The sequence below is a fragment of the Ahaetulla prasina genome, chromosome 6, assembly GCF_028640845.1.
Source record: "Ahaetulla prasina isolate Xishuangbanna chromosome 6, ASM2864084v1, whole genome shotgun sequence".
Classification (NCBI taxonomy): domain Eukaryota; kingdom Metazoa; phylum Chordata; class Lepidosauria; order Squamata; family Colubridae; genus Ahaetulla; species Ahaetulla prasina.
This window is the reverse complement of record NC_080544.1, coordinates 62,651,267-62,675,796: the sequence shown is the minus strand read 5'-3', so window position 1 is coordinate 62,675,796 and position 24,530 is coordinate 62,651,267. Positions and strand designations below refer to the sequence as shown.

At 38.8% G+C, this 24,530-nt stretch overlaps 1 protein-coding gene across 2 annotated transcripts in view; it reads right to left on the bottom strand.

The window, feature by feature from the left end:
• ABCC2 (ATP binding cassette subfamily C member 2) overlaps window positions 1-24,530 on the bottom strand; it is a 44,162-nt gene that overhangs the window by 13,730 nt on the left and 5,902 nt on the right. Inside the window, exons 2-20 of one of the 2 annotated variants that reach the window (XM_058187076.1) lie at window positions 24,182-24,355; window positions 21,215-21,361; window positions 20,078-20,212; window positions 19,637-19,759; window positions 19,298-19,353; window positions 17,900-18,131; window positions 17,525-17,703; window positions 15,338-15,515; window positions 14,563-14,817; window positions 10,863-10,928; window positions 9,558-9,695; window positions 7,446-7,592; window positions 7,074-7,158; window positions 6,857-6,923; window positions 6,341-6,467; window positions 5,717-5,893; window positions 5,240-5,407; window positions 2,696-2,882; window positions 2,377-2,503 (exon numbers count right to left, since the gene is read on the bottom strand). In XM_058187076.1, the coding sequence (XP_058043059.1) occupies window positions 2,377-2,503; window positions 2,696-2,882; window positions 5,240-5,407; window positions 5,717-5,893; window positions 6,341-6,467; window positions 6,857-6,923; window positions 7,074-7,158; window positions 7,446-7,592; window positions 9,558-9,695; window positions 10,863-10,928; window positions 14,563-14,817; window positions 15,338-15,515; window positions 17,525-17,703; window positions 17,900-18,131; window positions 19,298-19,353; window positions 19,637-19,759; window positions 20,078-20,212; window positions 21,215-21,361; window positions 24,182-24,238 (2,651 nt within the window). In that variant the 5' untranslated portion in view covers window positions 24,239-24,355. The remainder of the gene's footprint in view (window positions 1-2,376; window positions 2,504-2,695; window positions 2,883-5,239; window positions 5,408-5,716; window positions 5,894-6,340; window positions 6,468-6,856; window positions 6,924-7,073; window positions 7,159-7,445; window positions 7,593-9,557; window positions 9,696-10,862; window positions 10,929-14,562; window positions 14,818-15,337; window positions 15,516-17,524; window positions 17,704-17,899; window positions 18,132-19,297; window positions 19,354-19,636; window positions 19,760-20,077; window positions 20,213-21,214; window positions 21,362-24,181; window positions 24,356-24,530) is intronic. The other variant, XM_058187077.1, reaches the window with a different exon arrangement.

The following is a 24,530-nucleotide window of genomic DNA, read 5'->3' as shown; positions in this document are numbered from 1 at the left end:
TTGGATGTTTTATACTGTACATGTTTTGTGTGTGTGTGTGCATGTGTGTACGTGTGTTTGTGTGTGTGTGTGTTCAGATTCCCATCCTTATTTATCTATTTTGTATTGTGTTTTTATTTAGTTTTTGTTACATTGTGAGCTGCCAAGAGATAGGCTGTGTGGGAAGGAAGGAAAAAAGGAAAACATTTTATTGTGTAGATATAGGGAGACTATAACTCTCAAAATTCCTTGTCAGAATGTTGGAGGTAATACAAACTATAACATTGTATGGATGATCCTACTTTGAGTGTGTTCTTCAAATTCTACCTAGACCAAAAGCAGGGCATATATGCAAGGATAATAAAAGTGTTACGCCGGCAGGTGTTGAGAAATTGATTTCTAATGTTGTTGTGGTAATAATATAAGTTCAGAGAATGACATGAGTAACTTTATTCCAGGTCTTGGATCTAGCTCCAAGAAATAAGTTACCACCATAAAGTTTTAATATGACATATTGGGAATTAATATGGGAGAAACTTAAGAGAATTATATTAATAAAATGTAATTAACTTAATTTCAATTAAATCAAATCAAATACCATTTTATATCTGGCTTTTGTTGTGATCCACTGGCAGCCTGCAGAACTGGCAGCAAAGTTGGACAGTGAGGAGGCTGGGGAGGAATATGGGTCTGTCCTGGAGTCTAGGAAAGGCTCGGACAAGGGCTCTGCATCAGAGGCAGAGATGGGGCCAGGGCCATCTGGGAGTTATGTGTTGCCTCCGGAGCCTCTAGAGTCAGACATCAGTGAGGCAAAGGAACAGGGGGAGCCTATTCCCAGTGCGTGCATGTGCAGAGCTGCCAGAAGGCAAGAACAGTTAAAACGAAAGAGTTGACTTGGGAGTAGGGCTTGGAGATGATTGGCACCTCCCATAAGACATAAAGGAGGAGCAAAGGCATGTGGGCCTTTGCAGGAAGCAACTGTTGTTCGTGCTGGCCGGTTTCAAGACTGCAGCTCTGTGTTGACTCTGTGTTCCGTGTGGCCTTGCAATGTTAATCACCAATTAGGTCTTGGCAGCATGTCAAGGGAGATAAAGGTGGGTGCTTATTAGCCTTATCAGAAGAACTGTGGCAGACTTCTGTCGGACTCTTTACAACTATTTGGGACTCATCTGTGAACGAACAGATTGAGAATGAACAGGCTCTGAATGAGCAGAATTCACAACCGTTGAAATAAAAAGAGGGTTTTCTGGGACTCATTGTGTGCTGTTACTGTATCAGGAAGCCTAGGTCAAAACAGGTTCATACATTTTGTCTTGTTTCTATGCAATTTTGCAAGTGCATGTATCCACATCATTTTTCTTCATATATTTGGTTAATGGTATATACCTCTGCAAACAAGTACTTTTCATCACCTTATCCTGGAGCTTTCAACTTGACTTTGCTTAGCAGTTGTTGTACCTGAGATGAACTAAGCTATGTAGTGTTCATAGTGAAACGATGGTCCACAATAGAATAAAGCAAGCACCACAGCAAAGGTGATAGAGAAGATTAGCTTTGCAAAATGGGTCAGGAAAGAAAGATGTTCTGAGCTCTGAAATCATCCAAGCAAGTTGACAGAGAAACCGTCTCAAATCTAGGTACTATCAAGACGTGTGGATGAGTGAATAGCCTCAATTCTACTTTTCAAAAGGATTTATTGAATTTACTTTGGTCCTTAGCAGCATTTTGTACCTCATTGTGTATTTTACTTTTTTCCCCACTGTTTTATCTTGTTATTCAGCATGTTAGGATTAAGGTAGGAAAATAAATACATATCCCATATATCTAGAAGATGCCCCGATTAGGGCAAGCTATGATAAGACGAGCATGAAGACAATGATATACTGGTTATACTGGGGCTGTCATTATTAATTATTTCTGCAGCACAATATTTTAGAAAGGAACATTTTCTTGAAATTGCCCACTGCTTTGTCTGATAACTTTTCCTTAGCCACAAACATTAGGAGAAGCCAGGCATTGCTGTGGTTATAGAAAGAGTTGTCATTATAACAATGAATTGCCCAAGATCCCTTTTCTATCCTTTCTATTTGTTGCTAGTGGATGTTCTGCAGTATGGTAAACAGTAGAACAAAGCTTTATAAATTATGGTCTGTGGATGACACAAACCAGCATCAGGAGAACAAAGATAAAATGTTGGTTGCTGAGCTGTTTCCAGTGATGCTTCAATAATTTGTGAAGAAAGATAACCAGACCAGGATCAGGAGATATACAAAAATCACAAAGGGGCAGGAAAAAAGAAGGGGGAAAAACAGTGACTGAAAAGAGGAGAAAAAAAACAAGTGGAGAATAGGAAGACAGAAAGGAATAAAGGAATAATGGGCTTGTAAAAGAACTGACCTGCGATTGAAGATTTTTTGTTGGACACTGGCCTCATTCTTCTGTGTCATAGTCACCACATCAGCTGGTACTTCTTCAGTTACAAGTTCAGGATAATCATCCAGTTCCTGCTCTTCATCCATTCCTGCTAAAAATAACCAAGAGCATGGGATATTTGAATAAAAGAATGGAAATAACTCCCAGGTGAGGAAATCTGAAGATCATCATATTACATCTTATTGCCATGATATGTGTTTTGTTATGGCTTCATCTTAATTAACTCATCTTAAAACAAAAGTAATTCTAGATGCTGTATGTTTAGTTACTGTTACTACCTTACCCATAGCTTCTTCTTCATGTATATTATCCTGCTGGTTGCCATACGTGTTGAGCAACTGAGCAAATGATCCGCTATTTGCCAGTAAGGTGCTGTAGGAACCACGTTCCATGACAGTTCCAGTCTCTAATACGACAATATCATCAACTTGTGCAAGGAAGCTTAGGTTATGAGTCACTAGGATCCGTGTCTGTAGCACAAATAAGCGTACCAAATTCAAAGAATAGTTTAGCATTCCTAGTCATGCTATCCCGGATTTCAGTCATATAAAATAAACAATGATTCTACAAAGTATTCAATGCACTCAACATTTTTTCTCTTTTTTTTCTTTTTAGATGTTTTTTTTAAGGTTTATAATAAAGTTTATTTATCTTAACAAATTTCATATGAATTTTCATGTGAATAAATAGAAAGACGTGGGGAAAAAAGAAAATATAGGAAAAGAACAAAATAAAGCAGCATCAAACACCAAAAGGGGGAAGCTATCATATCACATTTCCATCACATATCAAACAATACTAAAGCATATCTAAATTAAAGAAAATAAGTGTTAACTCTCTATTGTTACAAGGTTTTATAAAATCAAGGCCAAAGGAAAGCATTTTCTGACTGATAATGTGCCATCAAGTCATTTTTAACTCCTAGCAATCACATAGAGAGATTTTCTCCATGATGACGAAAAGGAGAAGATATTGTTATTTTTTTATCAGTGGATAAAATTGCCTTTTCAGAAACAGATAAATTACATATCTCTTGAATTTTAACATCAGAAACTTTTCCATTTTTCAAAACAATTCCCTAGCCCAATATAACCATGGCTCCTCAAAATAGAACATTATTGCCAATACAGTTCTCAGATACCTAATTCTTTTCGTGGTTGGATAATGTTCTGCCCTTGGTCTCTTTACCCCTCCCCTTTATTTTTCAACCATCTGAATTTCAGTATGCAAAATTTCCATACTGTGCCCGTCTCAACATATGCCATGGCCTACTTCTTACATTTTTTACCTGGGGCCTTTTTGAAATACTTTTTGAAATAAAACATTTTTAAGAAAATGTTGGATAACCATCTGACTGAGATGGTGTAGGGTTTCCTGCCTGGGCAGGGGGTTGGACTAGAAGGCCTCCAAGGTCCCTTCCAACTCTGATGTTATGTATGTTATAATGTTACCGATGATATACCCTCCGGCCCCCAGCTGAGAACTGCTGATTTAGGCGATCAAGTCTACTCTTTTCCCTGCCTTTTATTATAAGGGACAATGAGAACTTTATGTCATTCCTTAGTGATCACTCTTCTTGATGGTATTGACCATCAATTGTGTTGTAAATGTTGTACCTTGATGAACGTATCTTTTCTTTTATGTACACTGAGAGCATATGCACCAAGACAAATTCTTGTGTCCAATCACACTTGGCCAATAAAATTCTATTCTATTCTATTCTATTAAGAATCCAACAGAGGAAAATGTTAATGTTAGGATTAATGGTCTACCATTTTGAATAGTCTTACTGGCTTTTTAAACCAGCTGAAAAACCAAATCTTTAAAAAATCTTTGTACCCAAGCCAGTTAATATCTTTTCGGATGGGGATTATTATTAGTCTTGTTATGCCCCCATTGGAGGCCAGCTTGGATGAGGATGAGGAGCTGAAGCCAGGTATCTGGCTTCAGACTGAGGAGAGCACCATGGCTGAAAGGGAAACAATTCCGGGAACATCAGGGAATGAGGTAAATGTTCGACCGGATGAACAGCTGCCTGCGCAAGCATAAAAACAAAAGATAGGAGAAGCAGCGGGTCAATTCCGATGAGAATAGCTGTCATCTCTGCATGATCCATGAACAAATGCTGAGAGGCACAGCAAAGAAGCAGCTTTGCCCATCCTAATGAGAAACATCAGCCGGGGTTGACTTAAGTGGACAGAGGGTGTTGGTTGGTTGTTGGAGACAACCAATCGCAATTTGTCATTTTGTGCATGCTCTTGATTTTTTGTGCCTTGAACTGCTTTACTTCTTGTTGATTTCATTGTGCCTTGACTCCTTGGACTCCATGTCAATTTCCTCATGCCTTGAACCTCCTTACTTCCCATTGACTTCATTGTGCCTTGACTCCTTGAACTCTGTTTTGTTTTCCTTCTGCCTTGAACCTATTGACTTTGCATTGAATTTGTTGTGCCTTGAACTCATGGAACCATGTTTGCCTGTGCTATGCTTTGAAACAAGAGAGTTGGGGTGATTTACCTGGCTAATGTCCCCCCCCCCATGCCTTAGAAGCAAAGAGGAATGTGATTTGTTGGAAACAGACTTCTGAAGGACTGAACTTGCAGTTGGGATCTGGGGAATGACAAAGGGATTTGACTGTGTGAAATAAACATATTGAACCCTGCTCATGTGCTTCTGTAGAATGGTACAGGACAAGTTTCCTATATGGGCTATGTTCTGGTCTATGTTATTATTTTCTTCTAAGAAAGAAATATATGTTAATTTTTATAATAATAACAAATACAAAATATCCACAATCCTCAAAACAAAATCCATAGTACAAATTTACCTTATTCTGTAACAATCCTTCCGGCCCAAGCACTTTGTCAAAAATGTGCCTTCCCACATGGGCATCCACAGCTGAGAGGGGATCATCCAATAAGTATATATCTGCATTGCTGTATACAGCTCTAGCCAGGCTAACACGTTGTTTCTGACCTCCACTCAAGTTAATTCCCTATGAAAGAAAGAACACTGAACCTCTCTATGATCCATACCAGTGATATTGTTTGCACAATTCCAGGGTTACTTAAATCAAGATGATTACACCATGCAGCCTAAAGTATTTGTTTGCTTGCTAGCCTTAGAGTTTCTTGGTGCAATTAGAGAGATGGTATTAGCCAGTCATTCAAGATAGGAGAATAAGACTGATGAGGGTGTGATAAATTTTCTTGATAAATCTGGCAGAAATTAAACTAATTAATATACTGGCTCCCACCACTCTACCTTTCAGTACTTCTTTGATTACTGAGCTCAGCGGTGATACCTTTTCTCCAATCTCAGTCAGGTCTCTTCCTGGAAGCAATTGTAGGTCAGGAAGCAAAGCACAGGCCTCCAGCACTTGTTGATATCGAGTCTCATCTAGGGGGGACCCAAAAAGGATGTTGTCTTTCAAAGTGGCATTTTGTATCCATGCTTGCTGAGGCACGTAGGCCATAGAGCCCTGAAAGAAATGGAAAAATTATATTCAGCTATTTAAAATAGAAACTGGAAAGAACTATTGTCTTTTGTCAGCAGTTGGAAAAAGGAGGAGTGCAGCGGAAATAAAGGATATTCACTGAATACTTAAGTCTGGCAGAGTCTGTGGTAGAGTAACTTTTTTAAAACAATCAGGTGAGGGATTGGATTGGATTCCTTCAGACGGCAGGCAACAATTCAGAGTTTTGAAGGTCCAGCTTTATAGAAAATCTCTCTACAAGGGAATAAGCTGGCATAGAAACTCTCTGGTAGAACTATTTACTGGCAACGGAACAGGATGTTTGTTTTATTCCTGTTTTTAAACAGAAGTGAGCTTCCAAACAATGACCTCGCTTCAGGATTCTACCAGAGCACTTTGTTCTATTTATTACATAGTCCATATTTAATTCAAGAAAAAAAAGGTTTCTTTCACCTGAATATTGATGTGTCCCTTGATGTTCTCCATCTCACCCAACATGGCAGATATCAATGAAGATTTTCCTGATCCCACAGACCCCACTACGGCTACAAGGCTTCCATTAGCAATTTCCAAGGTGATGCTGTTAAGAAGAATGCCGTATAAACAGATGTGAAGTTAATGCCTGGAGGCAGTTTAAAAAATGGCTGTCAGTCCCTAGGCTAAAGAGTATAGTCTCCAGTAAAGCAGTGCCTCTAAGAATAAGAGAATGTGTTTGTTTGTTTGTTTGTTTGTTTGTTTGTTTGTTTGTTTGTTTGTTTAGTGCCCAATTCAGTATGTCACTGAATAAAAAGAATCCCCATTCCACAGTCCCCACAATCAGGGGTACCAATCTTGGCAACTTTAAGACTTCGGGACTTCAACTCTCAGAATTCCTTAACCAGCTTTACTGGCTGAGGAATTCTGGGAGTTGAAGTCCACAAATCTTAAAGCTGCTAAGGTTGGAGAGGCCTGATTTATATGGTGTCTTACTCTTTTACAGTGACATCAGAATCCTGGTCCCAGGCAAAAGAGGCCTCATGGAATTTCACAGCACAGGCTGGAAGAAAAAGAGAGGGCAATATCAACCTTAAGGAGAGAGAACTACTCAGCCCAGACCCAGTACACAAACACACTTGTACTTCTGCATATTTTCTCAAAAGCTTTGCCTATTCTGACCACCCAAGCCTGAATCCTAAACGTAATTTACCAGGGATGGAATTATGCCATATAGCTGAAGTGTTCAGGTCTTCACCTCCCAGGTACCGCTCTAGTCGATCAGTAGATACTTTCACCTGTAAAATTTAAAGACAAAGTCAGGCATGACACCTCCAGGGTCACCAAGCAGTCTTCTTGGATGTTTCCTAGAATCTACTTCATAGTTTTCAATATTCCAAGTCAGATTGAGGAACACCAGTCATATAGGTGACTGAACTTAAATTTGTAATATCTTAAGCTCTATATACATTCTAATGGAATTATTTGCCAATAATACAAAATAAATATGGGAAAGAGATCGGCATTAATTCTCAAGTCAGGCTCCTTCTCCCCTGATGTATATATTCCTTGTAAGGCTGCTCACTTGCACCATGGAGGATAGTGTTAGTGGAAACATGCCAAGTGGGAAGCGCAGGATATTGAAGAGTGCTATAGAAGTAAAGGCCTTCTGTGCATCCAAGATGTTGTTCTCATCCACCATTACATAGACAGCAAAGGTAGCTACAGAGACCTAGTGAGAGAAGTGGGAAAAAAAGGAATTGAAAATGGTTGAATTAAGGTTGTTTAGTTTCTAAAGAACGACTTAAGAATCTGGAGAAATGCCCACCAAGGAGAGACTACAACCCGGACAGAGTTTTAGAATATCAGTGAGAGATGTGAATTTTTGCACTTTTCCTCCCATATAAACAATTCTGCTTTGGTGTTGTTTTTTTAAAATTGCATACATTTTTGGTAAGCATTTGTAATCCATATATTTTTGTGCATACTTTTCCTAGTGTGCGCATTATTTGCAAACAAATCTTTCCATAGGACATGCCCATTCATATACAGTATTTCTATTATAATATCTGCATTAATATAGTTAAGACTTTTCTGTGATATACATTAATGCACATGTTGATTTTGGTACTAGCTTTTAAGCTGTAAATTGTATTGCAGAAATCAGGAAAGTGCACATATTTAGTATGTTCATATGTTCTGAGTCATCCTATATATTCAATAGATCCAGACTAGAATATTTATTTAAACAACTTAATAAAACTATTTCCCCATCCAGGTCTGACTTTTGCCAATTCTACACCAGATCAAGCTTACCAGCAATAAAAACTATAATATTCCTTCTCTAATTCATGCTTAAACATACCACATGCCTCCCACCGACCCGTACGCTCTCACAGAGAGGGACTTCTCAGGATGCCGTCCGCCAAGCAATGTCGGCTGGCGGCCCCCAGGGGAAGGTCCTTTTCTGTGGGGGCTCCCACACTCTGGAACGAACTTCCCCCGGGTTTACGCCAAATACCTGACCTTCGGACCTTTCGCCGCGAACTGAAGACACATCTTTTCATTCGCGCGGGGCTGGCTTAAATTTTATGGATTTTATAGTTTTTATTAATTTTAAATGGGGTTTTAGTTTTCTATATATTTTAAATTTTTAGGCAAATTATAATAAGTTTTTTAATTTTGCATTTTATATAATATTGTCTTGTCTGTTTTTATTTGCCTGTACACCGCCCTGAGTCCTTCGGGAGAAGGGCGGTATAAAAATCAAATAAATAAATAAAATAAAAATAAATAAATTAAAATGGTTATCGTTAAAGTAATGTAGTGTTCTCTAAAACAGCTAAAAATTAATCATTTGCTAATTACTTCTGATTATAGTTAAGTTTCTGCTTGCACTTTAGACTCTTTAGCCCAGAGGTCTCCAACCTTGGTCCCTTAAAGACTTGCGAACTTCAACTCCCAGAGTCCCTCAGTCAGCAAAGCTGGCTGAGGAACTCTGGGAGTTGAAGTCCACAAATCTTAAAGGGCCCAAGGTTGGAGACCCCTGCTTTAGTCTGAATCAGCCTTTCTCAATCCGGTTATCAACTGTCTTTGGCTATCAAACTCATTATTCATAGCTAGCATTGGCTTGAAAATTTATTTATTTTTATTAGTTTTATATGCCGTTCCATTCATGTCTGACTGATTCCAGTGCTGATGGGGTTTCCAGAGAGCAACAAATATGGGAAGGTAAAATGGTAGTTTGTGAAACAGACCTACAGTTAACCTTCAGTCCTTGAGATTTTTTTTAGTAGGATGGTCATGGATTTGCACTAAGTACATTCAGCTTTTGCAGTCTTCAATCCAAGCTCAGAGTGTAATTTTTTGTTTTAAGCCAATGTTTTAACTGAAGACAGGCCATCTTCATAATTTTGCCTTGGTTCTAAGTCAACAAACCTTTGGCTATCCCTCTTAATTAAAATTAGCCAAAACCATCTTTCCCTAGTCTGCTGTCCTGCACATGCATTAAGACCAAAACCCTGCAAGACAAGGCCATGTGAGAAATTGCTAAATTGCTGCAGGACTCATCCTCACTAAAATCTATCAGTATGAACAGAATCAATTTGTGTTTGAAACACAATTCTATTTGTGTTTTACATTTCATTTACTTGCTTTCTTCTTCTTAATGCCCATCCCATTCTCTGGATTGTCTTACTAGAAAAGGTGCACAAGAAAAGGCGAAGATGCCAACTGATTGTAGATGGAAAAAGTGTAGCAGCCCTTTCAGTTCCCAAGCCCGGATCTTTTCAACTTGCTTCTGAAATGAGAGCTCCCAAGCAAAGAACTTCAGGATCTGAAAGATACTCATCAACAGAAAAGAACACATGTAGCTCAGAGTTGAGTCATGGAGTCCTTGGTGCTCTCAGAGACTAGTTATTTGCTGGCAGATGTTTCATTATCTGACTAGGTAATATCATCAGTGCTAGTAATTGTGGGGAAAATGGAGGAAATCACATCTCCACCAACACTGGCAGGGCAAGCTATTGTATGTAACAAACAAACTCCACACTTACTAGCACTGATGATGTTACCTAGTCGGGTAATGAAACGTCTGCAATCAAACAACCAAGTTCAGAAAGCACAAAAAAACTCCAGATACTCATCAAATATGAGGCTCAGTCATACTGAGGTCTGCAACAATTCAAAACAAAAGAGATGGCTTCATTTCATTCTGCTTCCATTTTTAAGGTGGGCAACACCCAGCCCATTGGCCTAATACAGGGGTGTCCAAACTTGGTCCCTTTAAGACTTTTGGACTTCAACTCCCAGAGTTCCTCAGTCAGCTTTGCTGGCTGAGGGACTCTGGGAGTTGAAGTCCAAAAGTCTTAAAGGGACCAAGTTTGGACACCCCTGGCCTAATATGTACACTGATAATACTCAAAGAAAACATAGATACTGTCACATATTTGTTTCGGGATCTAATCTAAGAGGGACTTCAGGTAAATCACAGCTGCCGTACTACTTGTCTATTTAAACTGAGATATACAGTTCATAAATCTTAAGGCATCCTTAAGTACTCTACTGCAAATTAGTAGTGTGGTTTTCTGCTGTTTTAGACAGAACACACACAATAAGTTGTTTAGCCCTTGAAACAGATTTTGAACATTTTCAAATTTCTCAATAACCCAATCCTAAAATTCCTATTCCACCCACTACAGCCTCAGATCACCCCACCCAAATATATATTTAAAAAACCTATGATCCCTTCAAAAGGTTGTTTACTCTGATTTATACCATGACTGGAAAAATCTACAACCTTGGCTTACTATGGCTTCAGGCTTCTTTTTTTCTTTGTCTCTCTCCACTTTGCCTTTGGCCCTATCCAGTGATGTTTATAGAGCAAAGTACAAGTGAAGAAATACGTATCCCAACAGGAAAAAGAATTCTACTTTAAACCTAAGACTAACCAATGCAAGATAAGCAATAAAGCCCCACTGATGGCAATCAGTTTATTGCTCACCTTGATGCCATTAAGAATTTCATTCATTATTTTCATGCGTTCATCCTTGTGCTTCATATTTTTCATCTGATAAAATAAATGAAGTACATATCATAGCTGAGAACAGAAACATATAAAATATTAGATGTTTATGAGTACACCTCAACTGGTTGATTGGTTTTGTTTTGCCTTAGACCAACAGTTCTGAAATGCTTTGATCCAATCACTTCTTTCAAATCAATAAACAAAACCACCCAGACTCTGTTATTTTACTCAAGCATCTCAGCAGCAGCAGTCCCAAACCAAATCCTTCACTTACAAACAAGCAATTACAAATGCCTTGTTACCCTCAGAGTTGGCCCACATTACCATCAGTTTCAGAACCAATGCCTTAGACAATCAATGGGATTTGCTGCTGTTTCTGAAAGGAAAATGAGGGACTACAGCTTTGTCCTACTTTGTCCTACTCTAATGTTGTAGAGTAATGGTGAAAATGGGTGTATCCTGGGTGAAAATGATGCTAATAGTAGTGTTGAGGATTATCAAGTAAAAATTATTATTTTATTATCATGGAATAATAAAAATGAAAGTGCAGGGCATCCACAACAGTGATTCAACTCTTCTGCTTAGAGCAAAATCCATATTAAAGCATCCTGGATAAAATGGATGCCTCGTTTCCACTTGAATACATCCAGTGAAGGCAACTCAATCGCTTCTCTTGGCAACTGATTCCACTGTCAAACCCATGTTTGGAGAAGTTTTTTCTAACATCCAATTGAAACTTACTTTTCAATTAATCTATTCTATTCTATTCTATTCTATTATTCTAGGATCTTTTTCACATGAATTATTGCCAAGCCATGTACCCATTGCATGTAGAACCTGTGCATTTGTCCCTGTTAAATTTCATTCTATTATTTTTAACCCATTTCTTAATCTATCAGAACTTTCAAAACCTTTTGAATTCCATTTGTGTCTTCAAATGTATTAGGTATCCTTCTCAATTTTATTTCATCTGCTAGTTTGATAAAAATTGCGTTCATTTTATCACACCAATTATTAATAAAAATACCAAAGAATATAGGAACTAGTGACTTATAGTACCCTACTTTTTTTTTCCAATTTGATGAAGAGCAGTTGGTGTTTGAGCATGATTTTCTTAGCCATTCACTGAATTGTCATGACAGTCACCTCACTTTTAATCACTGTGCAAATCAGCATGTCATGGAGCACTTTGTGAAATGCATTACTGATGTCAAGTAACAATATTCCCTCAGTCTATTCAAGAAATGAGATAAAATTAAGTCTGGCAAAATTTGTACTAAAAAAAAATCTATGCTAAGTTCTGGTATTTATGATATTATTTCCAACGTGCTTTATAGATAATCTCTTTGTAATCTTTTCTATAGTCTTTCTAAATATTAATTTCTCTAGGATTTATGAAACAATTCAGTCAGACATCAGCTGGTGCTTTCAATATCCTAGGATGCAAGTGGGGACAAAGAGGTTGTCCCAAAAGCAAGTGACATGTATCACTTACTTTTGGGACAACCTCGATAAGATTCAAAGTCTAGAGTGAAAGAAGGACGATTCTGAAACTTCAACTGCAAATTAACAGAAATGGCTCCAGGAATTGAAAGATACCTGGAAATACAGCCTTTATAAACTGGAGATTTGGATGTGGTGGGGAGCACTACGTTGTCTTAATTATTTCCTTCCTCCAAGGCCATTCTCAGTCGATGCTGATCAAGAGTGGGAGATCTAGCTCCTGACATCTGCCTTCTGGGATCCCTTAAGGGTTGGTACTTTCTCTATTCCTATTTAATATCTATATGAAACCACTGGGGGAGTTCATCTGTCACCATGGGCTGAGGTATTGCACCAATATTCAGCCCATGGTGACCTAAGCAATTCTGTGACCATCCTCTCTTGGTGCCTGGAGCCTGTTTGAGGTCTCTTGAGGCCTGGATGGAGAGCAGCAGGCTAAAATTAACCCTGGCAAAATGGAGTGGCTCTGGGTTAGGGACTCTTTGGCTCTTGGAGTGTCATGGATGGGATGGGATTGCATTGCCATAGATTGCCCAGTGCATAAATCTGGGTGTTCCCCTGGACTTGCAACTCCTGCTTCAGGTAGAAGTTGTAGCCAGGAGAGCCTTTGCACAACTTTAAGTTGTGTACCAGTTATTCCCATTCATGGGCCAAAGTGCCCTTCTTACAGTCACCTATGTTCTCGTCATCTCGTCTTGACTATTATAATGGACTCTACATGGGACTGCTCTTAAAGAGTAACCAGAAGCTTCAATTAGTTCAAAATTCAGCAGCCTAAACTGTATGAGCCTAGACATGCACATGTGTCACCTCCTCTGCGGGAGCTGCACTGGCTACCAATCTGCGTTCAGGTACAATTCAAGGTGCTTGTTATCACCTTTAAACTTCTACATGGCTTGGGGTCAGGCTATTTGAAGCACCACCTCTCCTTTATTATATACATCTGGTCCATCAGAACAGGAAGGCAGGGTTATGGGGCCCATCTACTAGGGATATACATCTGGTGGAACCTGGAGTGAAATCTAAAAATTTTCCCTACCGGTTCTGTGGGCGTGGCTTAATTGGTGGGTGTGGCTTGGTGGTCAGGTGACTGAATGGGCAGGGTCAATAATAATAAATAATAAAAATAATAAAATATACAAAACTTGGGAGGCACCAGTCTACCTTCTTTAAAAATAGAGGCCCCGGTCTACCAATTGTTTTATTAAGAGGCCCCGGTCTACCAAGTGCCTTTTTTTGGCAGGCACCGGTCTACCTTCTTTAAAAATAGAGGCACTGGTCTACCAGCTGCCTACAGCACTGATCAGCTGTAGTGCGGCCCTTTGAAGTGGCACGGCAATCATTTAAGGCCGTTTGCAGCTATATCACCACCGAGCGCTTCAGGGACAGAGAAGAGGAACAGCGAGGCATGGGCAGTGAGGGGGGGCAGGGATTTTTGCTACCGGTTCTCCGAACTACCTGCTCCTATCGCTACCGGATCGCGCGATCCGGTCCAAACTAGGAGCATTTCACCCCTGGTTGGAACCATGAAAAAGGATCTTCTCAGTGGTGACACTTTTTTATGGAATATCATTCCCCCTGAGGTAAGATTGGCCCCACCCTGTTGCTTTTAGAAAAGGCCATAAAAATGCAGTTTCATCACCAGGCCTAGGGACAATGAATGGAGATAGAGTTGATTAACAGGCGGAATAAATTGCTGCCATGGGGGATGGAGGTGGCGGGGAGGACTGGTTATGGGTTTTTATTATATGGCAGATTTTTTCAATGTTGTAAGCCATCCAAAGCTACCTATGTGTTTGTTGTGACACTGAATAAACTTGTCAAATAAATAAATAAATAAATAAATAAATAAATAAATAAATAAATAAATAAATAAATAACACTTCTCCTCTTTTCAGCATTGCTGCCAGATTCACTATTTGTTTGCTTATTTTCTTTCAGTGTAGCCAGCTATTTACCTCAAGATGGAAAGCATCTTCATTTACTGTTCCTCCATCAGACTAGCATTGTTTTTTGAGCCAGAAAGCTGACTAAGCTAAATGCAGGGGTAAAAAGGAAGAGCTTCCTTGAGAGGCACTTCTCAAATGGGCTCTTGGTGAAACATGGGCCTTCAGCAAATTCCAATTATGCTTACCCTTCATGACAGCATCTGAAAAAGAAAACCTGTACTCACTTGAATATTCCTGGACTTAGTGACCAGCACAGCATTTAAAGGGATAAGTATCACCATCACACCAATCCCGGCAAGCACTGAGGGTCCCAGCTCAGTCCACAGAAAGACAAGACATATAATAATCTGCAGTGGAGATGACCACAGCTGATGCATATAGAGTGTGAAATCCATGAAGCGCTGGGCATCTACTGACATCAGATTCACTGTCTCGCCCACTGTTGATTCTTTCCGTGTAACATTGGAGACTGTAAGTGCCTGGGAACAGAATCGATTTTGAGGTTTTACAACAGAATATTTTTCAAATGCATTAATCTGCATCCTCATGCTCTTTAAATTGCTTTGATCAAAACCCCAATTATCTCTAACCAAACAAGTCACTGGCCAGGTGAGCTGGGACTGAAGAGAAATTGAAGCATAAAATATTTGAACGTTACAAGGTTGGGGAAGACCATTCTAGTATATTAGTTAGGAGCAATATTTTATTCAGCTAACTCAAAGCGGAAGTTAGTATGTGTGTGGGTGTGAGTGGGTGAGTGGGTGTGTACCAGTGTATGTATGTATGTATGTATGTATGTATGTATGTATGTATGTGTATGCATATGTATAAATCAATATATATAAATCAATATAAAGATCCAGAAGCATCAGATCTACAGCAGTGCTGAACAAACTCAACTTTTACACACAGACCCAATAAGAAGAAAGCATCCTATTAGCACAGATTGGCCAGCATTAGGAAAATCATCCACTCCCAGCAGTTCAAGAGCCAACTGACCTTTTTGTAGATGGCAGCCATAAGAGAAGTACGTAAATTCATTCCAAATTCAAAACACAGCTGGAAATACTGCTGTAGGCAGAGAGACTGCACCAACGCAGTCACAAAGAGCAGCACTGCGAACACAAAGCCCTGCCAAAGGTAGGCCTTTGGATCAGATGCAAAGTTGATTATCATCCTATAAGAAAAGATAACCTGTACATCACCCCAAATGCCATAGAGACTTTTAGAGACCATATACCAAGAGCACTTTCTGCTGACTCTATCTATACCAGCTTTGTCCTTCATGGAGTCCTCAATCAGGTTTGTACAATGCAAGCAATGAGTATCCCACATAGGACTGCACCCAGGAATATTTGGGATTAAATGGCCTACAAGACTCAATCATCTGTGATTCTGCACTATGTATATCAATTCAGAAATAAGATCCATTAAGCTCAGAGGGATCGGAGCCATTAATGCTGAGACTCACACAGGAGCCAGATTAATTTCTTCTGGGAATATGGTCTTGGGTAATAAAGTAGACCAACCTTTTACAGTGACTGAGACCATACCCTCAGTAGGTATTGGGGGGTAATGATTCAAAGTGGGTCAGATTATATCACATACATGAATGAAGGTGCAATTTAACTTTTTCTTTTCTGAGATTTAAAGAGGTTGGGTTGTTTGTTCTCTAAACCATGTTAATTCTATTTCAGAGCTTATGTTATAGTATCTTTCTGTTTCCTGACTCAGAATGGTGAGAAATGAAACACCACCACTCAGGAATCCAGAGATGTTTCAAGCGAGGCAAGTTTGGCGGGTGAGTGAGTCACACTAGCAGGGGCCACAAGGCCTTGGGCAGCTTACCTGTAACATACCCTACAAATAATTAAGTGGGATTGCAGCTGCATTGTTAAACTGGGACAAACTTGTTTTCAGGTCCTAGTCACAAATATGATATGCTGTGATTGTTGTTAGTTGCGAAGTCGTGTCCGACCCATCGCGACCCCATGGACAACGTTCCTCCAGTCCTCTACCATCCTCTGGAGTCCATTTAAACTCATGCCTACTGCTTCAGTGACTCCATCCAGCCACCTTGTTCTCTGTCGTCCCCTTCTTCTTTTGCTCTTAATCTTTCCCAGCGTTAGGCTCTTCTCCAGTGAGTCCTTCCTTCTCATTAGGTGGCCAAAGTATTTCAGTTTCATGCTGTGATATGGACACTTATGAAACTATCCTAACAATTTTAAAGCAGAAATCTGGAACGAGGTATTTATTTTGCAGGCTTACTTTAAGATCTATAACTGGCATTGGCAACTTTTAATCACTGAAAGCTGCAGTTAATTGGGGGTGGGGGGTGGCTAAAGACTGTAAAATGGATTAAAGCCATAACATACATTGGGAAGGGCTAACTGCTGGATCAAGTTTTGCTTTATCTCCTTTTTATACCTATAGTACATCCATTTCAGGGATTATTCCATAATTTTCCTCCTCAAGGGAGGGTAAATTGTGCTATTAGGTTTTCAGCAATCATAGCAAAGGGAGGACTTTGAGGATACTGAAAAATAGACTTAAAGGTTATTGATTGGCTCCTCCTTTCCACTTACTTTCAGAACAATTTAAGATATGATGCATCCATGACAGTTCATATCCTTGGTGGAAGGAAAACATTGAATCTGAATTTGGAGGCTTGGGATAGTATTAGAAAGAGCTGGACAGCATATTTAATACGATAGCAAAATGTAGAGAGCAAAAATATTGAAAAAGCAGAAGAGACATCGCAGAATAACATTTAGTCTCTGTATAGTGAATTTGACAATAGAAATAAAACAGCAACATGAATGAAGGCAAATATACATCTCCCAGAATAATGTTGCAGGATCCTATCTGGATCGGTCACTGGGGCCTGAGGTTTAGTCTTCCAAGTTTTCAGACTCATGCTGGAGCCCATCCTCAGAGAACTTCTCTCTCAACCAGAATGTTTGATCACCTCTAGTGACCAACCCAGATAGGATCCTGCAAAACAGCAACAGCAAAAAGATTTGTCTCAAAAATTATGGAAATATTTAAGATATGTTTATTTTCTAATTTTTATCTACTATTTTGAGCAGAATTTGACACAATCTTACACCATAAATTTTGTTAACTGTTCTGGGTTAATCCATCGGATCAGTGAGGCTTAAAATAAAACCTGAAATAAGGACTTACTTCAGCAGTTGTGGGTTCACAAACACCAGAAAATCATGTAGCAACTTCAGTGCCACAGATTTCAGCAGCTTTCCAGCACAAGTTTGAAACAAAGCAAAAATCAACCAGTGTTTAGCATGGTAATTTTTGGACTGTTCTCCAGCAATCGCCATTTTCTTGGGCTTTTTCTCCTTCTCTTCCTAAGTTCAAAGCAAAATTTGTTATCAAGCATCTGTTTATCTCAGTCCTCCAGACAGACCACCTATGATAAGAACCAATCTTACCAGGTGATACAGCAGATAGTGGAAAATTTCATGTCCTAAATTTCTCCCATTTCCATCATTGCCATTTTTCAGAAATAAAATGTAAGACTTCCCACAAAGTAGTAATATTTACCAGAACTAATGCATCTTGACTCTGGGCCTTGCTCAAGCCATTTGTGAGGTCAGTGCCTGCCAAATGCTGTTTCCTCTTCCGATGCCAAATCTCTAGTTTTCGTTGAGCCTTTCTGACCCCAGTCTTCATTCTCTTCTCAAATGTGCAATAAACCTGCTGTGTCTTCTCTGAATCCCTCAAATCCCAGAGGTCATCAATCTCTAATGGTTTCCTATATCCTTTGGCCACCATACTGAAAGGTAAGCAAATTCCATCAGTGTGAAATCCAGACATCCTGCTTACTCTGTATAGCTTTAGCAATGAAATGTGAGGCACAAGGGATGTCAATCCTGAGCAATAATAAGAATCTATGCCAGGGATGAAATGCTCCCAGTTCGGACTGGATCACCTGATCTGGTAGTGATCGAGGCGGGTGCTTCGGAGAACTGGTAGGAAAAATTCCTGCCACCCACTGCCCAGTTGAGCCATGTGATCATCAGAGGGTTGTTTTTTTTTTTTGGTTTACATTTATACCCCGCCCTTCTCCGAAGACTCAGGGCGGCTTACAGTGTATAAGGCAATAGTCTCATTCTATTTGTATATTTTTACAAAGTCAACTTATTGCCCCCCCAACAATCTGGGTCCTCATTTTACCTACCTTATAAAGGATGGAAGGCTGAGTCAACCTTGGGCCGGGCTCGAACCTGCAGTAATTGCAGGCTACTGTGTTCTTAATAACAGGCTTTTACCAGCGTGAGCTAAACCGGCCCCTACTTTTTTTACTTTTACTTTTACTTTCTTTGAAAACATGCTTTTAAAAGTAAAAAAAAAAGCATCTGATGATTGTGCGGCTCAGCTGGGATCGTCAGAACCCTTTAAAAGCATTTTTTCTACAACCTCTTTGGCCGAAGAGGCTGTAAAAAAAATGCTTTTAAAAGGCTCCTCTGGTGATCCCAGCTGAGTTGCCTGATCATCAGAGGCTTTTAAACGCATTTTTTACAACCTTTTTGGCCGAACAGGTTGTAGAAAAAATGCTTTTAAAAGTTAAAAAAAAAGCTGGCCACACTCACCCAGTCACATTAAACCCCCCACCACCACCAAGCCACGGCCACAGAACTGGTAGTAAAAATTTTACATTTCACCGCTGATCTATACCCTATTTCCATTTTGCTAAAGTTCTGTATTGACAACCCACCATGACCATACAACTGCTAGGAAGTTTGAGAAATGTTGTCTTGTTCTTTGCTCTGTAATCACAATATAGCCAATCAATAGAAATATCCATATTCACCCTTTTGTCCCTGCAACCACAGGTAACATTGCAATGACATGAACTGCCAGCATCTCAGATTAAAATATAAATGCTATTGCTTATTGTCGTTGACACTCCCTTGTCTTTTTCCAAGTAGAACTGCATACCTGTTATACCAATGGTAAGTGATGGAACTCAGGAAAGAGGCTGTGATCTCTGGGTTCTGTGAAATAAAGGAGGCAGAACTTTCAAGGTTAAACATTTAGGGAACAAAGTGATGCAGTCTGATCTTCCAAACAAGAATTTCAGTCACTCCCACTCTACAATGCATGAGGTGGGTGCTATGGCGAACTGCAATTAAGGCTCCCGTAGAACTGGTAGGTGGAAAGAGTCCTATTTTACTGGGAAGCTGTCTGAAAGGAGGCATCCTTCTCTAGAATGCCCATGACTATTCCCTACTTTGACAATTACTCTGCAAATTGAAACTTTTGACAAATGACTCTCACTTTCTTTGCAGCTTCCTTCAATTCAGGAGCAACGTCAGAAATAACTGAAACAGACAATAAGAGAAGTTGAAGTCCATAGGACCCAATGAAGAAGCTGAAACGTGGTACATCTGTAATGGAGCCCTGCAAGAGAAGAAAGCAAATGTGAATTATGAGTGGAAGTTCCAAAAAGAATAAAACTGCCTTGATTTTGCCTGGTAACTAGAGAACCTGGAAGAACTCTCTCCTATGTGTGGTTTCTTTTCCCACAGATGATGGTCCCCAAATCTCTACCCACACAGCATTAAATGTGTTCAGTGAGAGAAGCTACAACTGATAGATGGTTAGCTAAAACCGAATGTAGTAATTTTATTCATTTGCAGTGGAAACATGGCTAAAGGAAAAACTGCTACCAAGAGGCTTTATTACCCCATTTCTCCTTCTCTCTCTTTAGCTTCTCACCTGCACTGCTTGTCGGATAAGTGTCTGGAGCTGAAATATACCACTGATTAAAGAAAGCATGAAGAAAAGGAAAAGAATCCCCGAATCTCTGCACACAGTGAAACGACAGCTATCATGGATCAGCAAAACAAGTATCTGCAGTGTAGAGAAAAGCAGAGAGGTTATAAGTTTAAATTGCCTTAAGTCCTTCAGAAGAAAATAGTGCCCCATAAAATTGTTCTATCAGGAGGACATGGAACTTATTAATGGAGAGCAGCTTGAAGATTAACTTCTTTAGGTAACAAACCAAACTCCATTGCGACAAGTAATGCAGTACTTGCATTTAATAGAAATTGCAGGGAGGATGAAGCAAAGGGCAGAGTTGATGAAGTTAATGATGGGGGGAAAACTTTGTTCCCATTACTCTGTTTTCTTTTAAATATATTCAGGGCAAACCCCAAAAGTGTTATTTTATCTACTGATGAAAATATGACAAAATAACAGAATAACAGAATTAGAAGAAAATTTGGAGGTCTTCTAGTCCAACCTCCTGCTCAAGTAGGAGCTCTATACCATTTCAGGCAAGTAGTTGTCCAATCTCTTTTTTAAAACCTCCAGTGACGCAGAATCCACAACTTCTGAAGGCAAGCTGGTCTACTGATTAATTGTTCTAACTGTCAGGAAATTTCTCCTTATTTCTAGGTTGGTTTTCTCCTTGATTAGTTTCCATCCATTGCTATATAAAAGTAGCATCTTCAAGCATCTTGAGTGAAACCTGATACATCTGTTTTAAATAAGAGGACTCTTTTTCTTAAACAACATAAAAGAAAATGACCAGACTCAACAAGCTGATTGAGAATCTTACATGCAATGATTTGGGGGAAAGTCTTTGAATTTTCTCTCCTGCCCTTCCCTCTAATGCAGTCCCCTCTAACTTCACCTCATTAGATGTGCTGAATCAACACTTCCATCATGAGTGGGGAACATTGACCTAAAGAAAATCCACTCTCAAAATTTTTAATGAGTACTAGTCTAAAATAATAGAAATAGATTGGTGCTGAATTTATCAGTCTGGAGTCAGCAACATGGAGAGAAAACTAAATAAAAAATGCTTTTGTCCTGATACAGAATAAAAGTATGGCAAGAAGTGACTCTCACCCAAGTGACGGAATAGAGTACAGGATTTGTGTACTGGACAGCAGGTCTTCCATTACTAAAGACAGGCTCCTGTAGCTTCCCTGAGTCTTCAACAATGGTAAAAACCATTTCAGTTAATGCCATCAGTAAGAGCAGCAAAGTCAGCACCTGATTAAAAGAAGAGAGAGTAACATAAATTACTACTCATTGCTGCCCATTAGGATTCAAAGGAACAAATTTCCAAAAAGTTTACAAAGCATCAAAGAGAAGAAACCACAAAATAAAGGAAAACTTAAAGACTGCAATGTATTGAGCTTGGTTCTTGCTAAGGCAAAGTTCCAGTAGCTGACAACAAAACAGTAGTGGTTTGCAACTGTCTGTTTGTAGATTTGTTTTAAAAAACAACCTCCTAGTCTAGCCTACAGTCCAAAGAATTCCTAGTGGTCCAGGAAATCCAATACTAACTAGGTCCAATCTTGCATAGCTTTTCTGAGATTAGCAAAAATCTGCTAAATGGGACTAAAGCTGGACAGCTGGTACAATCCAAAAAGTATATTATGATCCAATGGTTTATCAGCAGTATCTCAATGTGTCTTGACTACTGAAGAGTTAATTAGTGTATCTGTATAACATTTTCTGTAATTGCTTCCATAAAAATTCCAATTTGGTTGGAGTAAAACTCTATGTTGGTTGGAGATGCATGTTCACTAACATCCTCAACAGTCTTATCTATTAAGTATATAGAGATGCTGGTCAACAACTACCCAACATGACTCCTGGTTGGAGAAGACTAACACAAGACTTGGTATATCTATATCAAACTAAGCTACAATGTAGTTTTATCTGGTTGTGCCTTAACATTGTATGAAACCAGCCACTTAGGCTTTAGTCAACCAGTCAGTCTGTTTTGTTTCAACTATAAATTATAACTATAATACAAAACCTGGGTAAGGTGGTAGTCAAATAATTAAAATAAAACTTAAACAGCTTAATACAGCAACTGTGTAAATATGTACTTATTTATTGACTCTGAGCAGTTCATAATATATTAAATCATAAAAACCCAACACAAAATAAAGCAAAATGGGAGCCACAAAAATACATCCATCAAGAGGCTTAATCTATCTTAACCCAAGGTCTGGGACAACTAGGTCTTCAAAGCTTTATGAAACGCCAACAGAGTAGGAATTATATAAATCTCATATCAGAGAATAGGTATTCAACAGAGAAGGTATACTTCTTGTATTCCAATAGATGGCAATGTTTGATGTAGGAGAATCTGAATTACACTAATTCTGCAGGCAGAAACTATGAGAGATAGGCAGTCCTCAAATAACCTGGCCCTATGCCATTTAAGGCTCTATAGGGAATGACTAGAACTTTGAATCACACCCAAAAGCATAGTAGCAACCAGTGCAAATTATGAAATAGAGGTGTCACATACCACTGCCTGCACTGCTGCCTTATGGACCAATATAAGCCTCTGAATGGTTTTCAAGGGACGCTCCATAGAAGAACATTGCAGTAGTGAGGTGATTATGGTATGAGTGACTGTCTGAAGGGTCTCCCAACAAGGAAGGAGACTAACTGGCACACCAGATGTAGCAATGTAGAAACAGAGCAGAACAGAAACTTTCTGTTTAGTAGATATTCAAGTACAGCTTGTCAACTTCCACAATATTATCTTCTAAGCTAAACTAATTTATCTATATATACTATTAAAACAGACATGTCTGTCTCGATGTAACCTTTAAATACAGAAACGGTATAGCATAGGGCAACAAGGTACCTCAAACGTGCTAATTTACAGAATGTATCCAAAATCCAGAACACATGATTTTCATGGAATTGAAATTTGGTAATAATACAAAATGTCATAAAACATTTCCTGTGGTCAGTTCCTGATGTTTTGATTATGCTATACATTTCAATATAAGCTGTTTTCAAAGCAGATACATCTCTGAATATCTCTCTGAATTTTTAAGAAGTTTTCCCATGAAAGCATTACATTAAAAACTCTGTAATTGTTGGAAGACATTGAGGAATCTGGTAAGGAAGCTATCTCTGAAATGATGATCCAACGAGTCAAGGGTTGTTTAGTTAAATATTAAATTTTATGGAAATCAGGCTGAAAGATTTCCTCTTTAAAACAAGGTCCAAAAATGTTAGCAAACAACAAATATAATAATGTGGGACGTTTGTTGAATTCATACTTATCTTTTTAAGACCAGGATTTGAGATGCTTTACTCAAAGAAATATTTCTAAAGCCACACAAAATAACACTGCCCTTTGAAATGCACTTAATAAAGTTGAAGGTGAATATGAGTGTAATACAGCCAATTCTTAGGCTTCAGTTTTAAGAAATGTCTTAAACAACAATTTTTAAAAATCCCATGCAACTTTTGCTTTTGGCTATTTTCTTGCAATTTCATCAGAGACAGCTAACCAATCAACTGCTTAATGCACTATATAATTTTTTTCTTTAAAAAACACTAAAAAATATGTGACTATAGCTGTATTCTATAACTATCAAGATTGCTACAAAACTAAGTTAAGTTCATCCATAGAACAAGACATTTCAATAGTACATTCATTTTAGTACTTTTGGGAAAAACAAACATTTAACATTAATTAGCAAATCAAAGAATACTGATTTACGGACAACTCTAGATCTATCATATCTGGATATTTTTTATTGTTCTTCCTGCTCTTTTATTTTTAGTTACATTTAGATCTATATTTCACAATCACATATACCCTCACACATATACGGTAGTACATCAATTAACTATATAGAACATGGACACATTTTAAAACAAGAACAATAATTTCATGCTATATAATATGAACTTTTTAAATTTTAAATGCTCATCTGGAATTTTCTCACATCTCTAACATCATATCTAGTTCAAGGGAATGATGGTACTCTTCAAGTTGAGTACCCTCTTACTGTTTGACCACCTCTGGGAAAGGACTTTCTCTCCCACCTGTTTTATGAGATACAGCTTGGTGACTGATGATTTCTTCAGCTTAGATTTGCACATGGGAAGAAGCTTCCATGGGCCAAAGAGCCAAAGGAAGCCCAGAGGGATCCAGACAAGAACTGTCTGTTCAAAGCAAAATGGCAGATCAGCATCATCGTTGTCCAGGAAAGAGGAATTCTGGGGGTAACAACAAAGAAACAAAAGAAATTTATGCTGAAGGCTCACTTTGAAATGGATTATTAAAATATAAAAAGTCTGTCTCTTACACCTCTTCCCAAGGTTCCATTGTGTCTTTGCTCTGCCAATAAATACAGCAACTACTGCAGTTTAAACGTTGCTGATTACTAAACAC